Source organism: Schistocerca nitens, chromosome 7 (genome assembly GCF_023898315.1).
Source record: "Schistocerca nitens isolate TAMUIC-IGC-003100 chromosome 7, iqSchNite1.1, whole genome shotgun sequence".
NCBI classification, from domain to species: Eukaryota; Metazoa; Arthropoda; class Insecta; order Orthoptera; family Acrididae; genus Schistocerca; species Schistocerca nitens.
The window spans coordinates 392,146,311-392,169,704 of record NC_064620.1 but is presented as its reverse complement, the minus strand read 5'-3'; the positions used below and the strand labels follow the sequence as shown (position 1 = coordinate 392,169,704).

The following is a 23,394-nucleotide window of genomic DNA, read 5'->3' as shown; positions in this document are numbered from 1 at the left end:
ACTGTAAATGTAACACTGTAAATAAACAACAGTCTAATGGCAGTACTGACTTTAAAGAAAAAATAATAAATGTTTACATAACATTTTGCAACCCCTCCACCTCCACCCCCACCTTGCTTCCTTTCCCACTACCTTAAATAAATTATATAAAAGGGGAATGTATGTTTGTGTTAATTGCTGTCAGACTTTTATATTCTTTTGTTAACAATAATATCAACATAAGTAACCATTAAACATATTCCGGCCTTAGAAGCTCTTTCACTGAAGATAATTACTGTAGTAATGACAGTGATACAATAATATTGCTTCAACAGAAGTTAGGCCAGTTCAGACTTCTACACATAATCAATCCTGACAAATTATTAAAAAACTTTAGTATGAAGGAAGTTATATCCCTTAAGGATTCACGGACAATAATGATAATCCTCAGTGGGTTATATGCAGCAAAGTACTCCCAAACAGCACTATGGCGTCACCTCAAACATGCCACCTGGATTAGATTAGATTAGATTAGTTTTTCGTTCCATAGATCTATGCTGAGGAGATCCTCGTGGATGTGGAACATGTCAACTTTTTTTTTTTTTTTTTTTTTTTTAAGCTGAAATAACAATACTAATAGTATGAATATACACAATACATCATTTGTTTCTATTAAAAAATTCGTCAATGGAGTAGAAGGAGTTGGTCACTAGTAAGTCTTTCAGGGTCCTTTTAAATTGATCTTTATTTGTAACTAAATTTTTTATGTTTGCTGGCAAATTATTGAAGATGAGTGTTCCTGAGTAGTGGACCCCTTTTTGAACTAAAGTAAGTGCTTTTAAGTCCTTGTGCAGATCATTTTTGTTCCTGGTATTGTATGTATGAACTGAGCTGTTTGTTGGAAAAAGAGATATATTATTTAGGACAAATTTCATTACGGAGTAAATATACTGAGAGGCAGTGGTTAGTATACCCAGTTCTTTGAAGAGGTTTCTACACGACGTCCATGAATTTACTCCACAAATAATACGTATTACACGATTTTGGACTCTGAAAACTTTTGTTTGACTTGAAGAGTTACCCCAAAATATTATACCATATGACATTATGGAATGAAAGTAGGCAAAGTATGAAAGCTTTTTCATTTTTATGTCGCCTATGTCTGCTAACACTCGAATTGCAAACACAGATTTGTTAAGGCGTTTCTGCAGTTCTGTGGTATGCTCCTCCCAACTGAATTTATTATCAAGTTGTAATCCCAGGAATTTAAGACTGTCAACCTCTTCTATCTGCTCTTCTTCATACTTTATGCATATGCAGGGTGGAAACCTCTTACAGGTTCTGAATTGCATGTAGTGAGTCTTTTCAAAGTTTAATGTCAATGAGTTGGCTTTAAACCATTTATTAATATCCATGAAAATATCATTAGCAGATCTTTCTAGAACTATACTCGACATACTATTTATTGCAATACTTGTGTCAACTGCAAACAAAACGAATTCTGCTTCTGGCAGTGTAACTGATGAGAGATCATTAATGTACACAAGCAAAAGCAATGGCCCTAAGATGGATCCTTGTGGGACACCACATGTAATTTCTTCCCATTCTGTTGATGACTGATGACTTAATTCACTAGTCCCTTGTACTGACACCCTTTGTTTCCTGTTAGCTAGGTATGACTTGAACCATTTTGCAGCACTGCCCGTGACACCATAGAATTCTAATTTACTTAAAAGGATGTTGTGGTTCACACAATCAAATGCCTTTGACAAATCACAGAAAATACCTGCTGCTTGTAATTTGTTAAGTAATGAATTAAGTACATTTTCACTGTAGGTGTAAATAGCCTTCTCGATATCAGAACCCTTCAGAAATCCAAACTGTGTTCTTGATAATATGTTATTTGTGGTCAGATGGTTGAGAAGATGCCTGTACATTACTTGTTCTAAATTTTTTGAGAATGCTGGCAAAAGTGAAATCAGTCTGTAGTTTGATCGTATCCCTTTATCCCCTTTCTTGAATAGAGGCTTAACATCTGCATATTTTAGCCAGTCAGAAAATGTCCCAGTTATAATTGACTGGTTACACAAGTAACTTAGAATTGTACTAAACTCACAAGAACATGCCTTAATTAACTTTGTTGATATTCCATCATAACCACTAGAATGCTTTGTTCTCAAAGATTCTATCATGGAAGTTATTTCTTTTGGTGAAGTGAGTGACATATTCATGTAGCTGAAGCTATTTGTAAAGGCTAGTTTCAGATATTCAAGGGCATTATTTACTGATCCTGACAATCCCATTCTATCAGTAACGGATATAAAGTACTTGTTAAATAGATTTGCCACACTATTCCCATCAGTTACTAATGTGTCATCTACCCGGAAATCTTTATTGCTTGTGTAATCTATGGTTTTATTATAGACTTCTGTTTAATTTGAGTAACTTTTAGAGGAAAACAGTTTTCAAACATGGTACTGACATTGTTCATGAATGTATTATATTTTTCATTCATGTCATGGGCACTATAAACATCTTTCCAGTTCATATCTTTGAGCAGTTTTCTAAAACACTCAATTTTTGGTTGACTGACTACTCTGCTGTACTCAGACTTAGCAGTCTTGATAATCCGTTCTGAATTTACATCTAAAACAAGGAGCTGCATGTCATGATCTGATAGTCCATTTATTACAGGTTTTATGATATGATTTTGTTCCTTTGCTTTGTCTATAAAAATGTTATCAATGGCTGTCCATGAGGATTTAGTGATCCTAGTTGGAAAGTTTACAGTGTGAGTTAGATTGAAAGACAACATTACTAACTGCAGTAAATGTTTACTGGAATATTGCATTAGAAAATCTGCATTAAAGTCACCAGCAATCAAAATTTCTTTGTTTCTTCCTGTTAAATAACCCAAAAGAGCTTCTAGATGATTTATGAATAGATTATAATTTCCTGCAGGTGCTCGGTAAATAGTTACTATTATATAGGATCTGTTATGGAACTCTACTTCTGTTGCACATGTTTCTAGATGCTGGTCTAAACAGAATTTATTAATGTCAATGTTCTTGAATTTATGGCAGTTTTTAATAAATGTGGCAACTCCTCCTCCATCCATATCTACTCTGCAGAAGTAGGAAGCTAGCTGAAATCCTGAAAGGTCTAACATATCTATGCCAGTGGTAACTTGATGTTCAGAGAGGCAGATTATGTCAATTTGGTTAGATGAATTCATTTCATCAATACAAATGAGTAGTTCATCAATTTTATTTCTGAGTCCCGGAATGTTCTGGTGTAATAAAGATAACTGATACTGCATACTAATGGGATTATAACTGCTTTGGCGAAGATGAACTGGCAGTTTCTGATTACTTTCTGTTAAACATTGTTTAAATACAATCTGTGTGCTATAATCTGACTCCTGTTCATCTGTTTTCTCAAACTGAGTGTGTCTGCCAATCTCTCTTAAAACTCGTTTTCTTTCCCCCTTCCCTATCCTAAAAAAGGCATCCCTCTGACACCTGTGACCACTGGTATTTTACCACTTGTGACAGTGCCCCCCCCCCCCCCCCCTTACATTTTCTGCAATCAACCCAGACAGTTTTCCCTTCCCTTTCCTATTGAGGTGAAGGCCATGCCTAGTGTAGTCCCACCTATCGATAGCATCCACAGGAATCAAACCAATATGGGACCCTATATCTGTCCTAAGCAGCCACTCCAACTCCAAGTTCACCCTCCCTACGGAAGAGTTCAAATGAGGCCAATCATGGCGTCTCAACACAGACACAAATTCCACACTCGTATGCTTTGTTGCTGATGCTATCTTCACCAGGTCACTCTCTATGGAATATTCAGAGTCTCTGTCAATGCTATTTCCTGGACCACCCACTATAACCACAGCATCCTCCTTCATGAAATCTTTGCATAAAGAACCTACATCCTCTGTTACCTGACCCAGATCTGCACTAGGCTTGAAAAAGTTTGTGACCTGGTACTCTGGACCAAGGTTTTCCTGCAGTAGTTGGCCAACACCTCTACCATGGGAACTACCTAACAACAGAACTTTCTGTCTCTTTACAAATTTCCCTACCTTTTTCAAGTCCTTGAAAGCTGCTTGTGCCCTTTCTACAGCTTCAGCTACATGAGGCTCATCCGATTCTGACTGAGGCAACAGGTCAAATCTATTTTCAAGATTTGTGACAAAGCTGTCTGATGCTCTCCTTTGCCTGTTCCCCCTATTACCTGTTGCCACTTCCCACCTCTGTTCACTCTTCTCCCTCTTTAACCTGTCCAGTTCCTCCCTTGCCTTGTCTAAGTCAGCTTGAAGAGCTGCAATTTTCCCTTCCTGTTCCAGTATTTGCCTGTCTCTACTGCAGATCCTACAATACCACTGGTGAGCCTCATTTACGTCCCCATTTCCCACGCCACTACATTCGCCCCAATGAAAGAAACTACAGCACCCATCACACCACACCCCGGAACTAACAATCCTATGGCATGTCACACACTTCTCACTCATGGTAAAAACAGAAATCGTATAAACTGATTTAAGTACTGACTAAAACGTAAGCAAAGGACCTTAGAAACTATTCAAGCAGTTATAAATAAATTTAAAGATTACTGAATAAAAAAACTGGTGATTACATATAAGTTTAAGTTACTGTTTACTTACGATACGTGCGCTTGAAATTAAGTCTAAAATCCGTGCTATAGGCGCGAGAAGGAAAATAAACTTCTTACCCCGTTTAATCTTCTTTAACACTTCACTAACACTACCACTAATGTAACAACACTTATATTATATTTATACCCTCAGGAAACGATTACCTATAAGTTTAATTCACTGCTTAATTACGATTCGCACGCATGAAATTAGGCCTAGGATTCGTGCTACAGGCGCAAGAAGAAAAATACGCTTCTTACCCCGTTTAATCTTATTTTATACTTCACTAACACTCCTACTAATTTAACAACACTTAGATTATATTTATAACAACTGTAAACGTTTAAAAACAGCTTAGTAACAACGATTTTTTATAATTATATAATGCAGCAAATGAAGAATCCGCGTCGGCGCAGTGTTGCCAACTCTGATAGTGGTGAGTTTAAAGAAACAAATGTTAAATTCTTCATTTGAAACTGTGACAAGCTCTTCAAATTTAAAATGCTTCTGGCTTGGCTGACACCACGAAAATGGTGAACGAAAAACCAACTGAGGTTTCTTACTTAATTAGCTCTCATGTAGTTGAACACAATGAAGCCTACTAAGGTGCAGAAAAATTTTTAAATCTTCAGCTATATTATGTGAAAAATCAGCAAGAGAATTAGCTAAGATCCTACTTTTGAATGATACAGTTCCTCAGTATAGCAGAGATTTAGAACCAATAAAAAGAATGAAATTACTTTTTGTCTCAAGTCATGTAATTAGTCATTACAAAGGGACAAACATTCACATTCCTAGTAGGCAGGTATCATTATGAAAACAGGTTACTGGAGGACCTTTTTTATGTATTATTGCAGTTGAAATATTTGTTCTCCAAAATTCTTTGATTGAAGAGAATAAAATAGCATAGATACTTGTGTGATGAAGCTAAGGCTATGAGTCACAAAATTCTTGGGGCTATACAGCTTACTACAAAATCAGCAAAAATTACTCCAGTAGCCACTGCAAGATCCATATGCAGGTGCTTGCTGCCAAAATAAGAATGCTCTTAATGAGGTCATCAAAATTATAAATTTCAATAAGTCTTAACCACTAAATAATCATTTATTTAAAATACTACGTGAAGACAGTGTACATACATCTCTTCTTTTACATATCCAGGTCAGATGGTTTCTCAAGGAAAGACAATTTCTGAACTGAGGAACAAGACACATTATTTCTTATTAGAATAAAATTTTGGATTGAAAGATCAAGTATTTAATAGAAACTGGCCGACTCAAATTGCCTATTTAAGCAATATTTTTACACAGATCAGTGAACTTAATTTAACCCTTCACGACCACCAAGTAAATCTTCACATAAAATTCTTGTTTCAAGAAAAGACATTATATACATTCACTGGGTCTGTTTGTTTCCTAATGATAAAAAGATTTCCAGAAGAGGAATAAGTTGAAATGACACGTTTATTGAAGATGTTATTCAGTGTTTAAAGGGCTGAATGAAGCATTTGATCAGTATTTTCCAAATGAAGAGATTAAATATCAAATTGTGGACTAAAAGCCCATTTACTGTCAATGCACAGCTTTCAACCATGTCTGCAGTATACAGGGTGTCCTATTTATCTTGACCACCCTAAATAACTGTTTGTCCAGAAGCAAATTACAAAATGTTTCAAGCAAATGTTCCTTCGCCGTCAGTGGGACATCAATCAGCATGGCTGCCTTCATTGTATCTTTGTTTTTTATAAATATTTGAACGGTGGTACGACTTTTTTAAATGGCACCCTGTATTTTTTATTCCGTAATTCGTGTACCATTCACTGAAACACAATGTTATTAATTACATTACACAACATTCACTTTGAGCCTGGGATCACAAACTCATCCACTTGCTGGAGTTGTCAGAAAACAAATGAAAAACCAAGTAAAAACATAACATAAAATTGACTTTGACTCTCCTGTAGCATTGCCCAGGAGTAGAACATTCAAAGCTGCTCAAAGTGGTGACTCTGGACACCTATACATTGGTGCATTCGTTGAATGAAAGAATTATTTACTGCTTACAATGTTGCCTGCTGAAGAGAATTACAAGCAAGCACGATAAGTTCCTGCGTGACCTCTGGAGTTGTTGGAATATTGCGATAGACAACATCTTTAATGCATTCGCAAAGAAAAAAGTCCAGAGGATTTAAATCAGGAGACCTAGCAGGCCAAGTAACTGTTCCTCCTCGACCAATCCATCTGGCAGGATACCTTCGGTTCAGAACACAATGTGCACACAATGCCTTGTGTGCTAGACATCCATCATGTTGATACCATATAAGCATTCTGGTTTTTAGCGGCACTTCAACCAGAAGAGGAGGAAGAGTTCGTCTGAGGAAGTTGGCATACACTGTGCCATTGATGAAATAATGGTCAATAATTGTAGTACCAAGCATCCCACACCAGATGTTAGCCCTCCATCGATGCTGATGTTCTACCGGTCTAAGCCATCGTGGGTTGTTACTGGATCAATAACACATATTTCTTGTATTTACCTGTCCTTTGTTTGAGAAGGAACAAAAAAATGGTTCAAATGGCTCTGAGCACTATGGGACTTAACATCTATGGTCATCAGTCCCCTAGAACTTAGAACTACTTAAACCTAACTAACTAAGGACATCACACAACACCCAGCCATCACGAGGCAGAGAAAATCCCTGACCCCGCCGGGAATTGAACCCGGGAACCCGGGCGTGGGAAGCGAGAACGCTACCGCACGACCACGAGATGCGGGCTGAGAAGGAACATTCATCAGTAAATAGAACATTGGAGAAGAAGTTCAGGTTGGCTAGAATTTGCTGCTGTGCCCACTGACAGAACTGTACAAATTCTGGAAATCATTCCCAAGCAATTGTTGAGGTAGGTGTATATGGTACGGATGGAACCAGTGATGTGTAAGAATACAACGTACACAGGTCTTAGGAATGCCAATCTCGTGTTCAAGCTGTTGTGTGCTCACATGTGGATTCACAGCAACAGTTCTCTGCACAGTTCCGCTGCCTGTGTAGCATTTTGCCTACATTCAACAACAACAACAAAAGAAACGTTATGTCGATGCAGTTTGTAGGAAGGACAGCCTTTACTGTGTGCCTACTCTACACAACAGTATTTAAAAGGACTAAACTACTGTACTAAATGTCCCTATACATAAGAAAACAGTATTGCAATTACTGTTCTGCTAACTTACATTCCCCATACATGAGTAGCATTTCTACCTTCTCTTCGTTGGTGTACATTCTACTCGTGCAACTCATCAACTGACGATGGCTGAAGGAATGATGAGTGTGCATTCTACTTATGTTTACATTTGTCCTCTGTCAACACCAGCATGTGGATGTGTTCCATTACCCCGAGTACCTGCACTAAGCGCTGAGAGTGTCAATGTCAATGTTGGGTTATGTAATTAATAACATTTTTTCAGTGAATGTTACACTGTGATACGTTTTTGAATAGGTCTTTAGGAGAGGAAACGAATAAACAAATAAAAAATACAGAGTGCCATTTAAAAAAGTCATACCTCTGTTCATATCTTTGTAAAAAACAAAGCTACAATGAAGGCAGCCATGCTGATTGATGGCCCCCTGATGGCTAAAGAACATTTGCTTGAAAAATTTTGTAATTTGCATCTGGACAAACAGTTATTTAGGGTGGTCAAGATAAATGGGACACCCTGTATTACAAAACTCAATAAAACTTGTAAAAAGTTTAAATTAGTGTCATTAGTTGGGGCACTTTAAAAGAAAAAAAATTGTGAATTACGACAAAAAGTCTTGTTGATATTTTTACCATTTGCATTAATAATATACTAAAGAAAAAACCCAGAGATTCCATGACAAAAGTGGTAACTAATGAGTGTTCCACTTATCAAACAGATTACCAAACAAAAGCTCTATGGAATACAACAACGATGTAAGAAAATAAAATGGCGAATGTATGATGGTAGCATAGAGCAATAAATAGGTACACAACAAGATCCTGAGTACTATGATTCACTCTCATAATGATATGGCTGGCAAGGATATCCAGACAGCATAGGGTTCAAAATCTCATTTATGTGCCATGGACAATGGTCTGTAGCTCAATGATTTGTTTATATCAAGAATGGTTTTCTTTCTTCATTAGATGGCAATTACCAGATGTATCTTCATCCCCTACACTTTCAGATAAAAAACACAAGAACTAATATTCTATAAACTAAGGCAGCATTACAAAACTTTACATTATGATTGAAAACAGGGCATTTGAAAATTGAAAGTGACCAAAAAAATAAAAGCAGTCAAAAATATTGCAATTCAATTAACTGAAAATATGTATGTACATATCTTAAAGTACTATACAACAGGGTACATCTCAGCAGAAACTGAAACAAAAACTTTTAGCGAGCAATAACACCTACCTTCAAAACCAATGAGTATTCAGTCTCCGTCCACCGAACCCTCTCTGGTCCTACTGTTTCTTCAATGTCCATCTGTTTCAATCTTTGTTTGAGATCTGTGACAAGGATGTCCACTTCCTGCATTGCACTAAGTTGAATAAAATAGCGCTTTGACCATGAAAGATCTCCACCTCCAGCAGACCGCTTAAAGAAACCACTCACTTTATGATGATGCCAAACCTGTGGACAGATAAGATGACGGTTTGCTATGAATGATCATATATCACTTGTAACAATGTAGAAAATGACTGTCAACTATTTCAACCATTACAAACAGTTTTTTCCTTAACAACTGGAAAAACGCTGAAACTACTACTCTACAATTACTCTAAAGGGCTATAGTTGCGGATGAAATCAATATATTTTTTAAGCTGGATGCATTCACAAAAGAGTGACTTGAAAGATTCTGATGTTCTAATATTGTCTAATGCAACATCAGCTGTTATGGTACAATGTCAGCCGATGTGAGGCTCAAGAGAAAAAAATTTACCTCATTCAGTAACTCATTCAAAGTTTCCTGCCTTATTAGATACGAAGTTTGTCAACATTAAATAAAATGAAAACTCCAAAATATTATCTGTAAATGTAATCCTATAGCTTGCAGCAACTCCTTGGTGATTAACAATGACATTCTTCAATTGAATGCAAAGCTCATTTTGAGGTAGGAATTCAAAAGAACTAGTATTAGATTCTTGAGTATCAGACCAACTACCACAGTACCCTAAGGTAAGAATGAGACGATCATACCTCAGATTGGCAATCTAGTGATTCGTCACTGTCTAATCATAGAGAACTGGTTGGAACCCCTTGGCAAGAGCTACTTGTCATCAGGAGAACTCATAAGCAAAATAATCAATGTTACGGTGATCAATAAAGTGTTGTTGTCAGTTGTGGAAGGTAGTACATTTTGTAGGACTTGGCTGCAAAAAACTTGATAATCAGTTAAAACTATTGTGACTGTGTTTCTTTTCAGAACAGCCTTGGTTAATACCAAAATAGATTTAATTACTTTTGTTTTAGTTGTTGAGGTGTTAGAAATCCTAGGCCTGGGAGGTGGTATTTTAATATTAAGTTGTATGCTGTTTTATAAGTCAATTCAATTAACAAATCCATATTTCATGGGAATTTTATGAAAGTGTATATAAACAGAATTGCATTTCTGCAAGATACCTAAGTACACAGAAACTCAGATGAAAAATCTTCGTCGAAGTCAGCAGTATAACTGAAAATTCTGAAAACAGGGAGACTTTAACCCCAAACACACTTTCATTTCGCTACCCTCCTATAATTTTGAGAAAAAACACTATATTTATTCCTGTATAAAAAATAGTCACAACAGTAACTGATGTAGCCATATTCCCTGTTGGCCCATTCTGGGTTCTTTGGCCAATGATTGTTTTATGATTTTTCTGACAACAAGAGAGGCTGGCACTGTCAAAGCTTCATCCTCCATTGCTGAAAAAACATCAGAAAAATCATCAAACAAATGTCGGCCAAGAACCTGAGAGAGAAGCCAATAGGCAGTATGTCAACAAGTGGCTATGAAAGCCTCAACAATTCTGAATTGATGTAGCATACGAACAAGAATCAGTAAAATGTGTAGAATGTTCCAATTTAAAGTAAATTTTGCTCTTTTTATAACTGTGTCTTGGAAACAAATGAATCAACCTCCTAACATATTTCCACTCAGTAATGTCTTACAGAATAATTCCATCTATAATTCTTCCCTTATAAAAAAAGTATTGATTGCACAAAAGTAAGCAACAAGAATAAGATGTGGTGTTTACCCAGTCATCTTGTAGGTACCTCTTCGGGTACCTTGCAGGTATCTCTTCAAGCATCTTGCATGTTCCTCTGCCAGAAGATAAAGGGTGGAAAGTGAAGGATGGAATACAGTAATATGGAAAGGATAAAGTGCTACTCACCACACAAATGAGCATTCAGCAGCAGAAATGCTGCTTGGGATCATGGTTGTAAGATTTGTATGTTATGTTTCTCTGTTTCTCAAACAGTAAGTGAGAGAGAAATTTTGTACTGATACAATTCATGTGAAGTCTACCTGTTGAAACTGTAAAGCACCACCCACCTACAATATCCACTCCATCAGTAATCCCTTGTACCATAAACTAATGATCTCCATGAATCATAGCATAAATACACATTACTTTTCAAACACTTGTTTAAGCAACTCAAATGTTTATACAAGGGTGGTTTGAAAAGTTCTCAGAACAGAATAGAAAAAGGGTACTTACATCACTGAAACTTTTTAGTTTTCAATGTAGTCTCCTTGTAAATTAATGCACTTGGTCCCACGATGTTCCAGTGCCTTGATCCCATCTCGATAATGAGTCTCCTCCAGGCCTGCAAAATAGTTGCCAACTCCGGGTATCCAATCTTCGTTTGAAGTGAATCTTCATTCACCAAGAAAAATTTTCAGTGGACTGAGCCATATCAGGTGAATAAGGAGAGTGTGGCAACAGTTCATACCTTACTTCGTGTAATTTTGCCATGGCGATGGCACATGTGTGCAGGCACACATCAGGAGTCACGGCATCCATATCGCACATAATTTTTTCATTTCTGATTCTTCAGTTAAAATGTAATACACCATTTCAGATGACATCTGGCAAGCATGATCTATTTCATGCACTTTCAACTGGCAATCCTCCATGACCATTTTTTTCACTTTTGCAATGATTTCTAGAATAGTGACACATCTTGGCCGACCACTGCGCGGATCATCATCTAAGCTCTCCCAACCAAATTTAAATTCATTGTCCACTTCGCAACATTTGACTATGGAGGAGCAGATACCCCAGTGTATTCTGGAAATTCACATGAATGTCCTTTGCTTTCATACCTTTCTAAGTACTTAATCACTGCTCGAATCTCGATTTTTTACATCTTCGCAAATCATTAAGCGGGAACAACAACAGAGTCACGTCACTGCCACAGCTCTCTTCCAAGAGCACTGACATGGCATGTATTTACAGGCAACAGTCCAATGAATATCACATGAACAACTCATTGCACTAGCACTCATCTCTCATGGTGATTCCGAGAACTTTTCAAACCACCCTCGTATTTGTCTTTCCGTATTCTGCTACAAAGTTTCACAAATTATTCTTTCATTAAATTGATAATGATGATATTTGTCAGATATTTTCCACATATGCACATTTGTATGGCTCCACCCTAGAAATAAATATGTAAAATGGAGCACAGTGAAAAGTAATCTAATGTCAAAATTTACTTCTAAGAGATCTTCAACAGCAGTAAGCTCACTCTAGTGGTTGGAGAGCTGTTTCAAAAGTTTGATCTATTTATTAATATCCCTCACACATAAGTTTCAATTATAGCAGTAAACCCACTTCAATGATCAGCATCACCTTTAAAGTACTTCTTACTATGCCGAGACTACTCTATTTCAAAAAACTCCCTGCTATCCAGGGTAAAAATGTTTGGGAACAACATACACAGTCTTTCAGAGGTGCAAAATTAAAATTGGAAATAAAATTTTGCAGCACCTCACACCTTTTGGTTAAGATTTGTGGAGCCAGAGTGCACGCAGTGTCCCAGAGGCTGCGTGGTATCAAGTGTTCCGCACCAAGAAACATTTATCCCTTGGATCTTTAATAAACTTGATGCTGAAGGAGTCTGTAGACTTATTTGGCATAACAACATCTAATATATACTGTCCCACTATTTAGCACAGTAGTATTTCCCACAGCAGCCAAAGCAGAAGGGGTGTTAGGAGTCTGGAGGATATCACCACACTTCCACTTAGGAACCCAATTTTGGAAATCTACAACCAGCCAAATTTAGCAGAGAATTCTAAATGTCTGTCAGTTTTCATAATCAAGAGATGCAAACAGCTTAAAAAATGTTATGGACACAGTGAAATTTGCACACTGCTTTTGCCTCTTTATGAATAATCCTTACCTTGTAAGCATTAAGAAATGCAATACAGTCGGAACATGAGCTATCTGCCCATGTCAGTTTCGAGTGGTATGCTGCCATTCGCTCTCGGAAGGGAGTGCTAAACATATTCCGCACTGACATAGCCGCACCTAAATAATTAAAGAAAAGAACATAATTTAAAGTTACTTGTAACTATCATTTTTGCAGACCATGAGGTAAAGTTCAAATAATATAGTACTTACAGCTTTCTATTAACACACAGCATTACTCTGTGACCTGCAAATTTATCATCTTTATTCAGAAAATCAATTTAAGCATTTTCATTACTACAAAGAATGGAAAATCCACAATGGAAAGATGCCAATATGGAAAGGACAGTAGGCTACCACCACAGCAAGGAGGGATTGAGTCAAATAAAGGGACAGTGCTAAAGGATGCTAAGAATATTTCAGCTTTTGGATAAAGTCCTCCTCCAGAAGTGGAACACACACACACACACACACACACACACAAAACACTTGACCATTGTCTCTAGGCCTTAGTACTCGGTGACAGTGGTCATGTCTATGTCAGTTGTGGTTATGCGAGTTTTCTACTTCGGAAGAAGGACTGTGTCTGAAAGCTGAAATATTTCTAGCATTCTTTTTCACAACGCCTGTCTGTGACTCAATGCTTCCTCTACGCGTCTAGCAGCACTCTATCCTTTCCTTATTGCAGACATATTCTCCAAAAGAAAAGCAATTTGACTTCCTGAAAACTACTAACACACTTTTGTATTCTCTCTCGGTTAACAAAATATATCCTTACAGAGTACTGAAGCAGATATCCAGCTAAAAGCAGAATAAGTGAAGAATTCATTATAGCAAAACTAATTTTATCTTAAAACAAGAGAGAGGGCTTAGAGCAAGGGTCTCCAAATTGCTACAGCACAAGGGCCACATATCAAGTTGTGAATTTCATTGTGGACCAGACAACATATTTTTTTCAGAAATTTGAGATGAAAATTACAAAGAAATTTATTGTTGTGTAATGCAAACACAATATTCAGTGGAAACCTCAGATACACTTTATTACTTCTTAGTTTGCTTAGTGAGAGGTATGAAATTTGTTTTTTGAATCCAAAATTTTCTCATACTAAAGCTCTAACTTAGTCTGTTTATGCCTAAAATAATCCGTAAATGTTTGCCAGTACCGTTACTTTTGTGTTTAAATTTTGTAAATTTCAGAAAAAAAAGTTTGTTCTTGGCCATAGGTAGTGCCAAATACAGATGACAAACCTTGGGCAAAGTCTTTGATCTTAGGGTAGTTTTCTTCAGGAAGGAACTGAAGAACTACCTTCTTTAAACTTGTCTTTTGTGGTGTTATAAACCTGCAGATCTATGAGTTTCATTTGAACTGCTACATGAGCATCTTCCACACTGCAGGAAAAGGGGTTCTGGAAAATTGGGATCTCCATGGAATAAGCATCTAAATCCAGGAACTGGGAACAAAACACTTTCTTCATACCACAAAGCAATTCCATTGCAAACAAAAGTGCAAATCTTGAAACATGTTCACCTTTCACGGCTGTCACTTGGAGAAGCGCACAAAAATTTTCTGTCATACGTCCTGTTCAAAAAGTATTAGTTTTGGTCTAACAGATGTAATGTGTTTGTAAAAATCACAAATGACACAGTGATCCTCTTGAAATTTTTTATTAATTTCATAGAAATGGAAGAGCAATGTCAAATGCAAAAGGTAGTTTCCATAGCAACTCTTTGTCCAACAGGCCTTCCAAAGGGTTGTTTTTCTGATTCAGAAATATTTAAAGTCCATTCTCAAAGAAAAGAAGAGTGGCAAAATTTTAACACAAGTTAATGTAACTGCCTTGTGGTATAAGAGATCACTTGACAAATATTCCATCTCTTCAAGGAAATATTTGAATTGGCATTGAATGAAATAGACAAGAAAAAATACATGCTTCATCATACAGGCTATATCCACTGAATTTGCACAAAGTGCTCCGTGATACATATCACAGTGTATTTTCAAGGTTCTGGTAACACTACTGGCTTTACATTATGAGTTTAATTTTTCAGCAAAACCTGCATATTTGCCACACACTTTTCTTTCCCCATCTGCACCTGCAAGGAAATCAGATCTGCTAATTCCTCAGTAACCTTGAAGTCTGTGTTAATACACCTAAAAACAAGATGATTTGAGCAGTATCAGATGTCTCTAGATTTGTCCAGGACTACAGCACCAAGCAAACTTAAATGCCTTTTCTTGCAACAGTCTGGATAAATTAAATGCAATGTCTTCAACTCCGCATGCCACAGTATTTTCTAATAGAATGGCTGCTTTACATTGTTCAGTACTTTCAGGAAACAGTTCTTCAGCTGTCATTAAATTAATGTACCTCTTTACCTAACTATGCACCATGTCTTTTTTGTAGTTGCACTTAGTATTGTACCCCTTAAGAACAGCAATAACTTTGTTGCAGATAACACACATTAGTTTGTTGTCTTTCTCCACAACAAAATACACTGAAGAGCCACAAAACTGGTACACCTACCTAATTTTGTGTAGAGCTCCCACGAGCATGAAGAAGCGCCGCAATATAACGTGGCATGCACTTGTCTAATATCTGAAGTAGTGCTGGGGGGAATTGACGCAGTGAATCCTGCGAGGCCATCCATAAATCCATAAAAGTACGAAGGGCTGGAGAGCTCTTCTGAACAGCACGTCGCAAGACATCCCACATATGCTCAATAATGTTCATGTCTGGGGAGTTTGGTGGCCAACAGAAGTGTTTAAACACAGACGAGTGCTCCTGGAGCCATTCTGTAGCAATTCTGAATGTGTGGGGTGTCACATTTTCCTCCTGGAATTGCCCACGTCCATCCGAATGCACAATGGACATGAATGGATGCACATGATCAGACAGAATGTTTATGTACCTGTCACCTGCAAGAGTCATATCTAGATGTATCAGGGGTCCCATATCACTCTAATCGCACATGCCCCACACCATTATAGAGCCTCCACTAGCTTGAACAGTTCCCTGCTGACATGTAGGGTCCATGGATTCATCAGGTTATCTCCATACCCGTATAGGTCAATCCACTTGATACAGTTTGTAACGAGGCTCATCCGACCAGAAAACATGTTTCCAGTCATCAACAGACCAATGTCGGTCTTGATGGGCAGAGGCGAGGTGTAAGGCTTTGTGTCGTGCAGTCATCATGGGTACACGAGTGGGCCTTCAGTCCGAAAGCCCATATCGATGGTGTTTCATTGAATAGTTCACACGCTGACACTTCCTGATGGCCCAGGATTGAAATCTGCTGCAATCTGCGCAAGGGTTGGACTTCTGTCACGTTGAACGATTCTCCTCAGTCGTCGTTGGTCCCGCTCTTGCAGGATCTTTTTCTGGCCACAGCAATGTCAGAGATTTGATGTTTTATTGGATTCCTGATATTCACGGTACACTTATGAAATTGTTGTACAGGAATATCCCCATTTCATTGCTACCTCAGAGATGCTGTGTCCCACAGCTCGTGACCCGATTATAACACCACATTGAAACTCACTTAAATCTTGATAACCTGTCATTGTAGCAGAAGTAAATGATCTAACAACTGTGCCAGACACTTTCTCGTCTTATATCCCATTGTTAACCGCAGCGCTGTCTTCTGCCTGTTAACATATCTCTACATTTGAATACGCGTGCCTATATCGGTTTCTTTTGCTCTTCAGAGTGTTTCACGGTCCATATTGTATTGAAGATACTTCACTCACCACCCACTTTTCTCTTTTTAGTTGCAATAGACATATTTCATATGTATTTGAAAGAAAGAAAAACAACACACTAAACAGAGGCAGGGAGTTAAAGTCAGCTGCATGCAGGGTGTTCCTGGTGGCACCCCTGTCATTTATGAACAAGATACTCCTAGAGGCTTCATACAGTTAAACGAGCGAATGAAATCATGCTATTTTTAATAAACTTTTGCTCAAGCATGGGCCGGATAAAATCCCTTCAGAGGCCATTAGCAGTCCAAGGGCCATAGTTTGAAGACCTCTGGCTTAGTGTAAATATGACAAGTAGTAAGCAATTCCTTCCCATCCTGTGTCCTTGTGCCAAACAGAAACAATATAACAATAACGGTAAATAGTAGCTAGCCCTGATCATATACTGTAGAATGATTTACAAAACAGAACAACAACTGTAGTAAAACATCTATTTTCACCAGCTGCGACATAGTCACGAATATGAACAGTGATCCAACACTGTCAAATGTTTTTTATTCCAGTCTTTGATCACAATATCAATTTCAGTCAATAATGACATCTTCAGATCTACAATATAAAAATATATATCTTCTGGGCAGTCTGTCTTTCAACACAATACAGCATTACATATCACAATATACTATCATACAACCAGGGAAATGTACAGATAAAATACGGTAAAGCGTACCTGGTTCTACACCATGTCCTAATGTGATATGGCTGTAATGGCATCATCAAAACATATAAATATACTCAGCACAGCACACTTTAGCAGTATGCCTAACTTTTTGTTATGCCTCTTTTCTGTTCTTTCAACATTATTAGAAATTTCTTGCCACACAAATTGAAACTGAGTACTAGACAGTTCATTACTTAATTACAAATGTAAATCAAAAGCTTCTTTACTTAGCAAGTCTTTATGTTCATACGATTCACGTAGTTGGGCCCTAATCTAGTTTATCTCACTTTTGGCTTTAATTGACAAGGCGATGGCTGACCGCTGTTTAATGTTCACTTTCGCACAGTTCGGTGTGACACCTACTGCAAGACACAGCTTATTGAATCTAATAGTCATTACCTCAGTACTGATTTTCTGCTTCAGTTTACAGAGCCTGTTGACTCTGTTGTAAGCCAGACTGAAGCGGAAAACCTAATCCTGTAACTGATTATATCCTACCTAATCATGGAATGTATGGCCAGACTATATAATTTTATTTATCGACTGTTAATATGTTGTATAAATGTTTTCTGTGTGAGACAAATCACGATGTATGAAAAGCCCTCTAGTGGTTAAGTTCTCACAATCACTGTGTGCCTACGTAACATTCTGGCTGGTGACCCAACAGAGGTCACTGATCATTGATCTGTCTTTTCTTCAGTTATTTTGTCATATAGACATTTTATCGTTCACAGGTAATTTATAGTTTGCTACAGGCAATGTATTATGTATATTTTATTTTTGACCATAAATTTGCCGCAAAAGTGTCAGATCTATTATCTTTATGTATTTCCTTTTAAAAATTTTATATGGGTAACTGTATTCGTCTTTTACTGTATCAAAATTGGTTTCTATAGTAGTTATCAATATTTAAAAGTCTGCTACATATATTTTACCTAATGTGTTTTTATCAGATTATGTTTCTTACGTAAATGATGACTACATCGAACCCCACAGTAGCGACATCTATGAAGGATGTAGGCAAACAGATTTTTGGTAGCTACTGCACCTCAGTAGCCAGTTGCAAAATGACTGTGTGGATGATGTGGCCTATTTTATACCATATTTTAGATCTCTGTGACGATGCTGTGTTGAGTATATTTATATGTTTTGATGATGCCATTACAGCCATATCACATTAGGACATGGTGTAGAACACGTACAATTTACCGTATTTTATCTGTAGAGTTCCCTGGTTGTATGATAGTATAGTGTGATATATAATGCTGTATTGTGTTGAAAGACAGACTGCCCACTAGATACATATTTTTATATTGTAGATCTTAAGATGGTCATTATTGACTGACACCAGTCGTCATCAAAGGAGTTGATATTGTGATCAAAGACTGGAATAAAAACATTTGAATAAAACATCTATTCTTATTAAAGGAACAAAAACACTGTGCATATCCAGGCTCCTGCTTCTATGGTAGAGAGAGATCCACTGCCACAAGCCATAATATGAGGGTCTTTCAATACATTATGCCCCACAATATTTTTCTCAGGACATATTTATTCTTAAGAGTTAGAATTTTGTAACAGTAGCAGTCAACATTTCTTTAAGGTGTACTATTTTCTACATAGTCTTCACCACGTTCCACATCCTTACATCAGGATTGTGTAAGAGCATGTATTCCTTGTCAGTAAAAGCTCTTGTCCTGAGTTTGTAGCCATGTTTTCATGGCACAAATTACACTCTTATTACACAGAAAGCATGTTCCCACATAGAGAATCCTTAAGTGGTAGGAGCAAATGAAAATATGCCAAGTCTGGGAAGTAGGATGGATGAGGCAATAACGTAGAAGTCAATTTGGCTGTGTGTTTCCAGGTTCTGAGACTTTTGTGCACGTGTGCATTATCATGTTGGAGCAAGATTTCTCTTTGATTCTTGTCAGACCAAACAAATCAGAAACGACTCTTGAGTTTGCTTAGAGTTTTCACGTAAGCCTCTAAAGTAAGGATCAACTCTTTTTGATGAGACGTCTACAAGAATGAGACCATCACTACCTCAAAAGATTGTCATCATACCGTTGTCAGCAGAGGGAGCTGCCTTGAATTTCTTCTTTCTGGGAATTGTTGGGAGTACCACTCCAGTGACTGTCTTTTTGTTCCCCACTCAAAGTGACACACCCATGTTTTGTCACCTGTAATGTTCCATGGAAGAAAGTCCTCTCTGCTGACCTCAAACTGCTCCAACAGTTCAGATGAAATGCTTTTTCTTTGAATCTTATGGTTAGTTGTGAGCTTTTGTCAACCTTATCTTGAGCATATCTTTGTATATGCTAGAGTCTCAATCATTGCACATGCACTTCCACTGCTCACTAATAACTGTGGAGCCAACTGTCGATTTGTGATGAGCCAATCTACATGATTAATGGCATCTGTGCAATTCACCTTGTCAGGAGAAGTGTCTGTGACATGAAATTCCTAACACGGCTGATCTTGGAGTTCACTTTAACCTACTTTAGCCATTATCCAGCAGTACTCCTATTTTAGGTATTATTTATTAAACAACCCACTGTCTAGAATGTCTGTGGAAACAATACATGATTTCCTAAGTTGTTCACAAATTTATGGAAACCACATACTTTAGAATAGCATGTTGAAAATGTATGGAGATATTATCATCTGCTGGCACAAGAAACTGTCAATGTAAAACTCATAACCAGTCCACATCAATTACCTACAGAAAGACTGTCATGGCTGAAATTTAAAATATTCTGAACAGCACACAAAATCTACTTACGAAGTTCTTACATTCTACATATCCTACAAAGTTGCAGCTCACCCATTATAATACAGTCACCAAGAACACTGAAAACATGTCCAAGTAAAATAAGTTTGCCAATGTAAACATCTACAGGTAACCTGGCCATCACACGTCCCATAAAAGTAATATCACCATCATGATCTGAATATTGACCACTCACAGTTGGTAAAAGTGCACCTGCCTGTAACAAAAATATGGTACTAATTAAGACTTGTCCATTAAGCAAAATGTACAAAACAAAAGTTCATATTACTCAATCTACACAGGCTGCACAAGTCCATAACATCCAGACTGAATACAAGTTAAAATATAAAGAATGAGATATTTTGGTGCAAAGACTAGTTTTCCCTGACTCTAGAGAAACCACTGTAAAACGTTAAAACAAAATAGAAATCCAGATACAATTTAATCTTTGAATCAGTGGACTGCTCTACTGTAAGATGGGACAGATCACTAATCAAGAGCCGATACAACTTCAAAAATAAAGATCTAGAGATGAGAACAACCTGGAGATACTTCTGTGTATTACGGCATATGAATGAGATCTGCATTTAACGAGATACAACACAATCTATGGTAGGCAATGATGGAATATGATACGTATAATTGCCATTCCCAAAAATGAAAGAAAATCATTATTTAATAATGTTTAAAGAGGAATCATGAACTAATTCCCCATAGTTGATGTATCTGGTCTTGTTCAACTCATATGATATGCCTTGGTTTCCTTGGGGGAAGAAAGAAGTAAAAACCATTTTCTGACTCATTCAATTCTTAGGTGCAACTGGACCAAGGGTGGCAACTTTCAAAATGTCTGTGAGTGCATATCAATGGCACAGCTCCTGCGTCCTTCAAAGCCATTATCTCAACAAACAGAATGATAGCAGTCCACATCATGAGAAAACAATTTCATTGAAATATTAAACCATACCGTTTTCACATTTAAAAAATTTAAAAAACCTGTCGAGGTAGTCTGTAACAATCAGCTGCCTTGCATCTTAGATTATTCTTTATTACGCTCAATATTGGTAAGCTGCTATTTTAAAAGAATTGTTAACGAATGTAATGGGCATATTGTAATATGTCAGTTGTGAGGAAACATGAAAGCAAGTCAAAAGGATGGGATTCCATTCACAGTATAATATGACTGTTATTGTGGGGAATGCCTTTGACTTGGCCAGAGGGGCGCAAGCAGCAGGGAGTGTGGTGCTTGGCTGCCTTTGCACAAAGACATCTGAAACGAACAGAGTTGTAATTTTAATTTCCATCTCAATGTTTTACGAGTTCATTACTTTCTGATGCAGACAAGTGAGAAATATTTATTTTATTTTGTTTTTACCAAACTAAAAATTTTATCAGTGTGGTACACCCACAGGATTATGTATGTGGATGCTCGAGCCCCAGCGCACCCACATAGTTGGCACTCATGAACTGGACTACATTCAAGTTTTCTCCCGGTTCTTACATCCCACCATTGTACAAGGTCGGTAAACTTTGTAAATATGACAAGTTCCTGGTAAAATGCAAGACAGGCAATTAGCTGAATTTCAGCAAGGTCATACTGAGGGCTTTCCAAAAAGTAATACACCAGATCCGAAGGCACCTGTACCAATTACCAATAGCATCACTTATAACAGCCAATATGGAGTTTGGGCACTGTGCTCTATTTTCCAAACTGCTGTGACCCGGAGTGCCGGGGTCCTGTCGTGTGCAGGAGGCCGAGCACAGAGAGTGCGTGAGTGGTCCAGTTTACAAATGAAGGATCAGTGGCACAGTGTTATCTGCAATAACATTTATGTTTCAGGTTGAGCTTACAGAGTTAGAAAGTGTCTCAGGGTGTTTGTCAATGGCTGCGAGTAAGCGTGTGCTGAAAAGAATTGTTGACGCTTTGTCAACTAGTCATGATGTCGCTGCTGCCACAGGTCAGTAAGCTACAGTCACAGAACAGTGAGCCATAGCTGCAGGACTGTGAGCCACGGCCGCAGCCTGTGCTGGTGGCAGTAAGGGGACAGAAAGGTCGCCCACCAAATAGTCTGCGGTACTGTGAGGCTCCCACATCAGTGCTCTTGTAGACAGTCCATCATGAGCTCAGGTGAGGACAGCCAAATGTGGTTCTGGATGTCAGTTGTCGTGAAGACCAGGCTCTGGTCATCCACCATGGATCGGCCAAGACTGCAGTAGTTGTTCACAAGTAGGCCAGAGGGCTGCATGAACGCGCAATACCTGGTCAGTTTGAGGATAGCAGTTTGTAAATGATCTACAGCTGACCCTCAGTGAAGAAGAGTTGGTCATGCACCAGTCTCCTCTTCATCTGCGATGCCCCAGTAGGCAGGTACGACAGATCATGGCTGTGGCATGCATCAGGTCGACTGAGTTGTTGAGCTGAAGGCAGCAAGCAGGTAGTAGGCAGACCATCATGAATTAACTTTCTGTGGTTTCACTAAAGCTCAACAGACAGTCATTCTCTCTGGTTCCAGCAGCACAGATGGAATAGCAGCATGACTGAATGTGTCTCTGAACTCCATATACCTCGTTATTTAAAGAGTCAAGCCTGTGCCTATGATGCAGTGGCTCTGGGTGTATGAATGCATTTGCCCTCGTTTATCAGTCTCGTCAGCGCTCTTTGCCTCGCTGTGGTAATTAAGTAACTTTTCTGGGGCACTGACCTTGGGTCTTTCTGCTACGTTTGATTATTGCTTTGGCCCTCTGCCGCTGAAATTATAAAGCATTATTTCACGCAACTTTGTTGTGGAGCACTGCAGTGTTTGCATTTCTGCTTTCTTTGCACGGAAGTTTTGTGGCAATGTTCACCTGGTAAGTCTTCTTTACACTCCAACTGGCACATCAGCTAGAGCTAGACCTCTCTGCCTTGAGCTCACTGGTTAGAATAATAAAAAAGTTTCAGTGATCCAAAAAAGTTGTCCCCAATTTTGCCTTTGATTATGATCTGCAACAGTCTCCTAGATTTACATATATAATAATACACTGCACCCACTGCACCAACTTGTTGCTTATGGGAGCTGACTTACGTGGACTTCCTCTCTGTTCGCTAGTCCTACACAATTACTGAATCCTTTTCTAAGTTATACTACATTA

General features: G+C 37.9%; 1 protein-coding gene across 4 annotated transcripts in view; it reads right to left on the bottom strand.

The window, feature by feature from the left end:
• LOC126195042 (probable ATP-dependent RNA helicase spindle-E) overlaps window positions 1-23,394 on the bottom strand; it is a 276,948-nt gene that overhangs the window by 169,975 nt on the left and 83,579 nt on the right. For all 4 annotated transcript variants that reach the window (XM_049933486.1, XM_049933487.1, XM_049933488.1 and 1 more), the window contains exons 11-13: window positions 20,317-20,479; window positions 13,061-13,188; window positions 9,080-9,298 (exon numbers count right to left, since the gene is read on the bottom strand). In XM_049933486.1, the coding sequence (XP_049789443.1) occupies window positions 9,080-9,298; window positions 13,061-13,188; window positions 20,317-20,479 (510 nt within the window). The remainder of the gene's footprint in view (window positions 1-9,079; window positions 9,299-13,060; window positions 13,189-20,316; window positions 20,480-23,394) is intronic.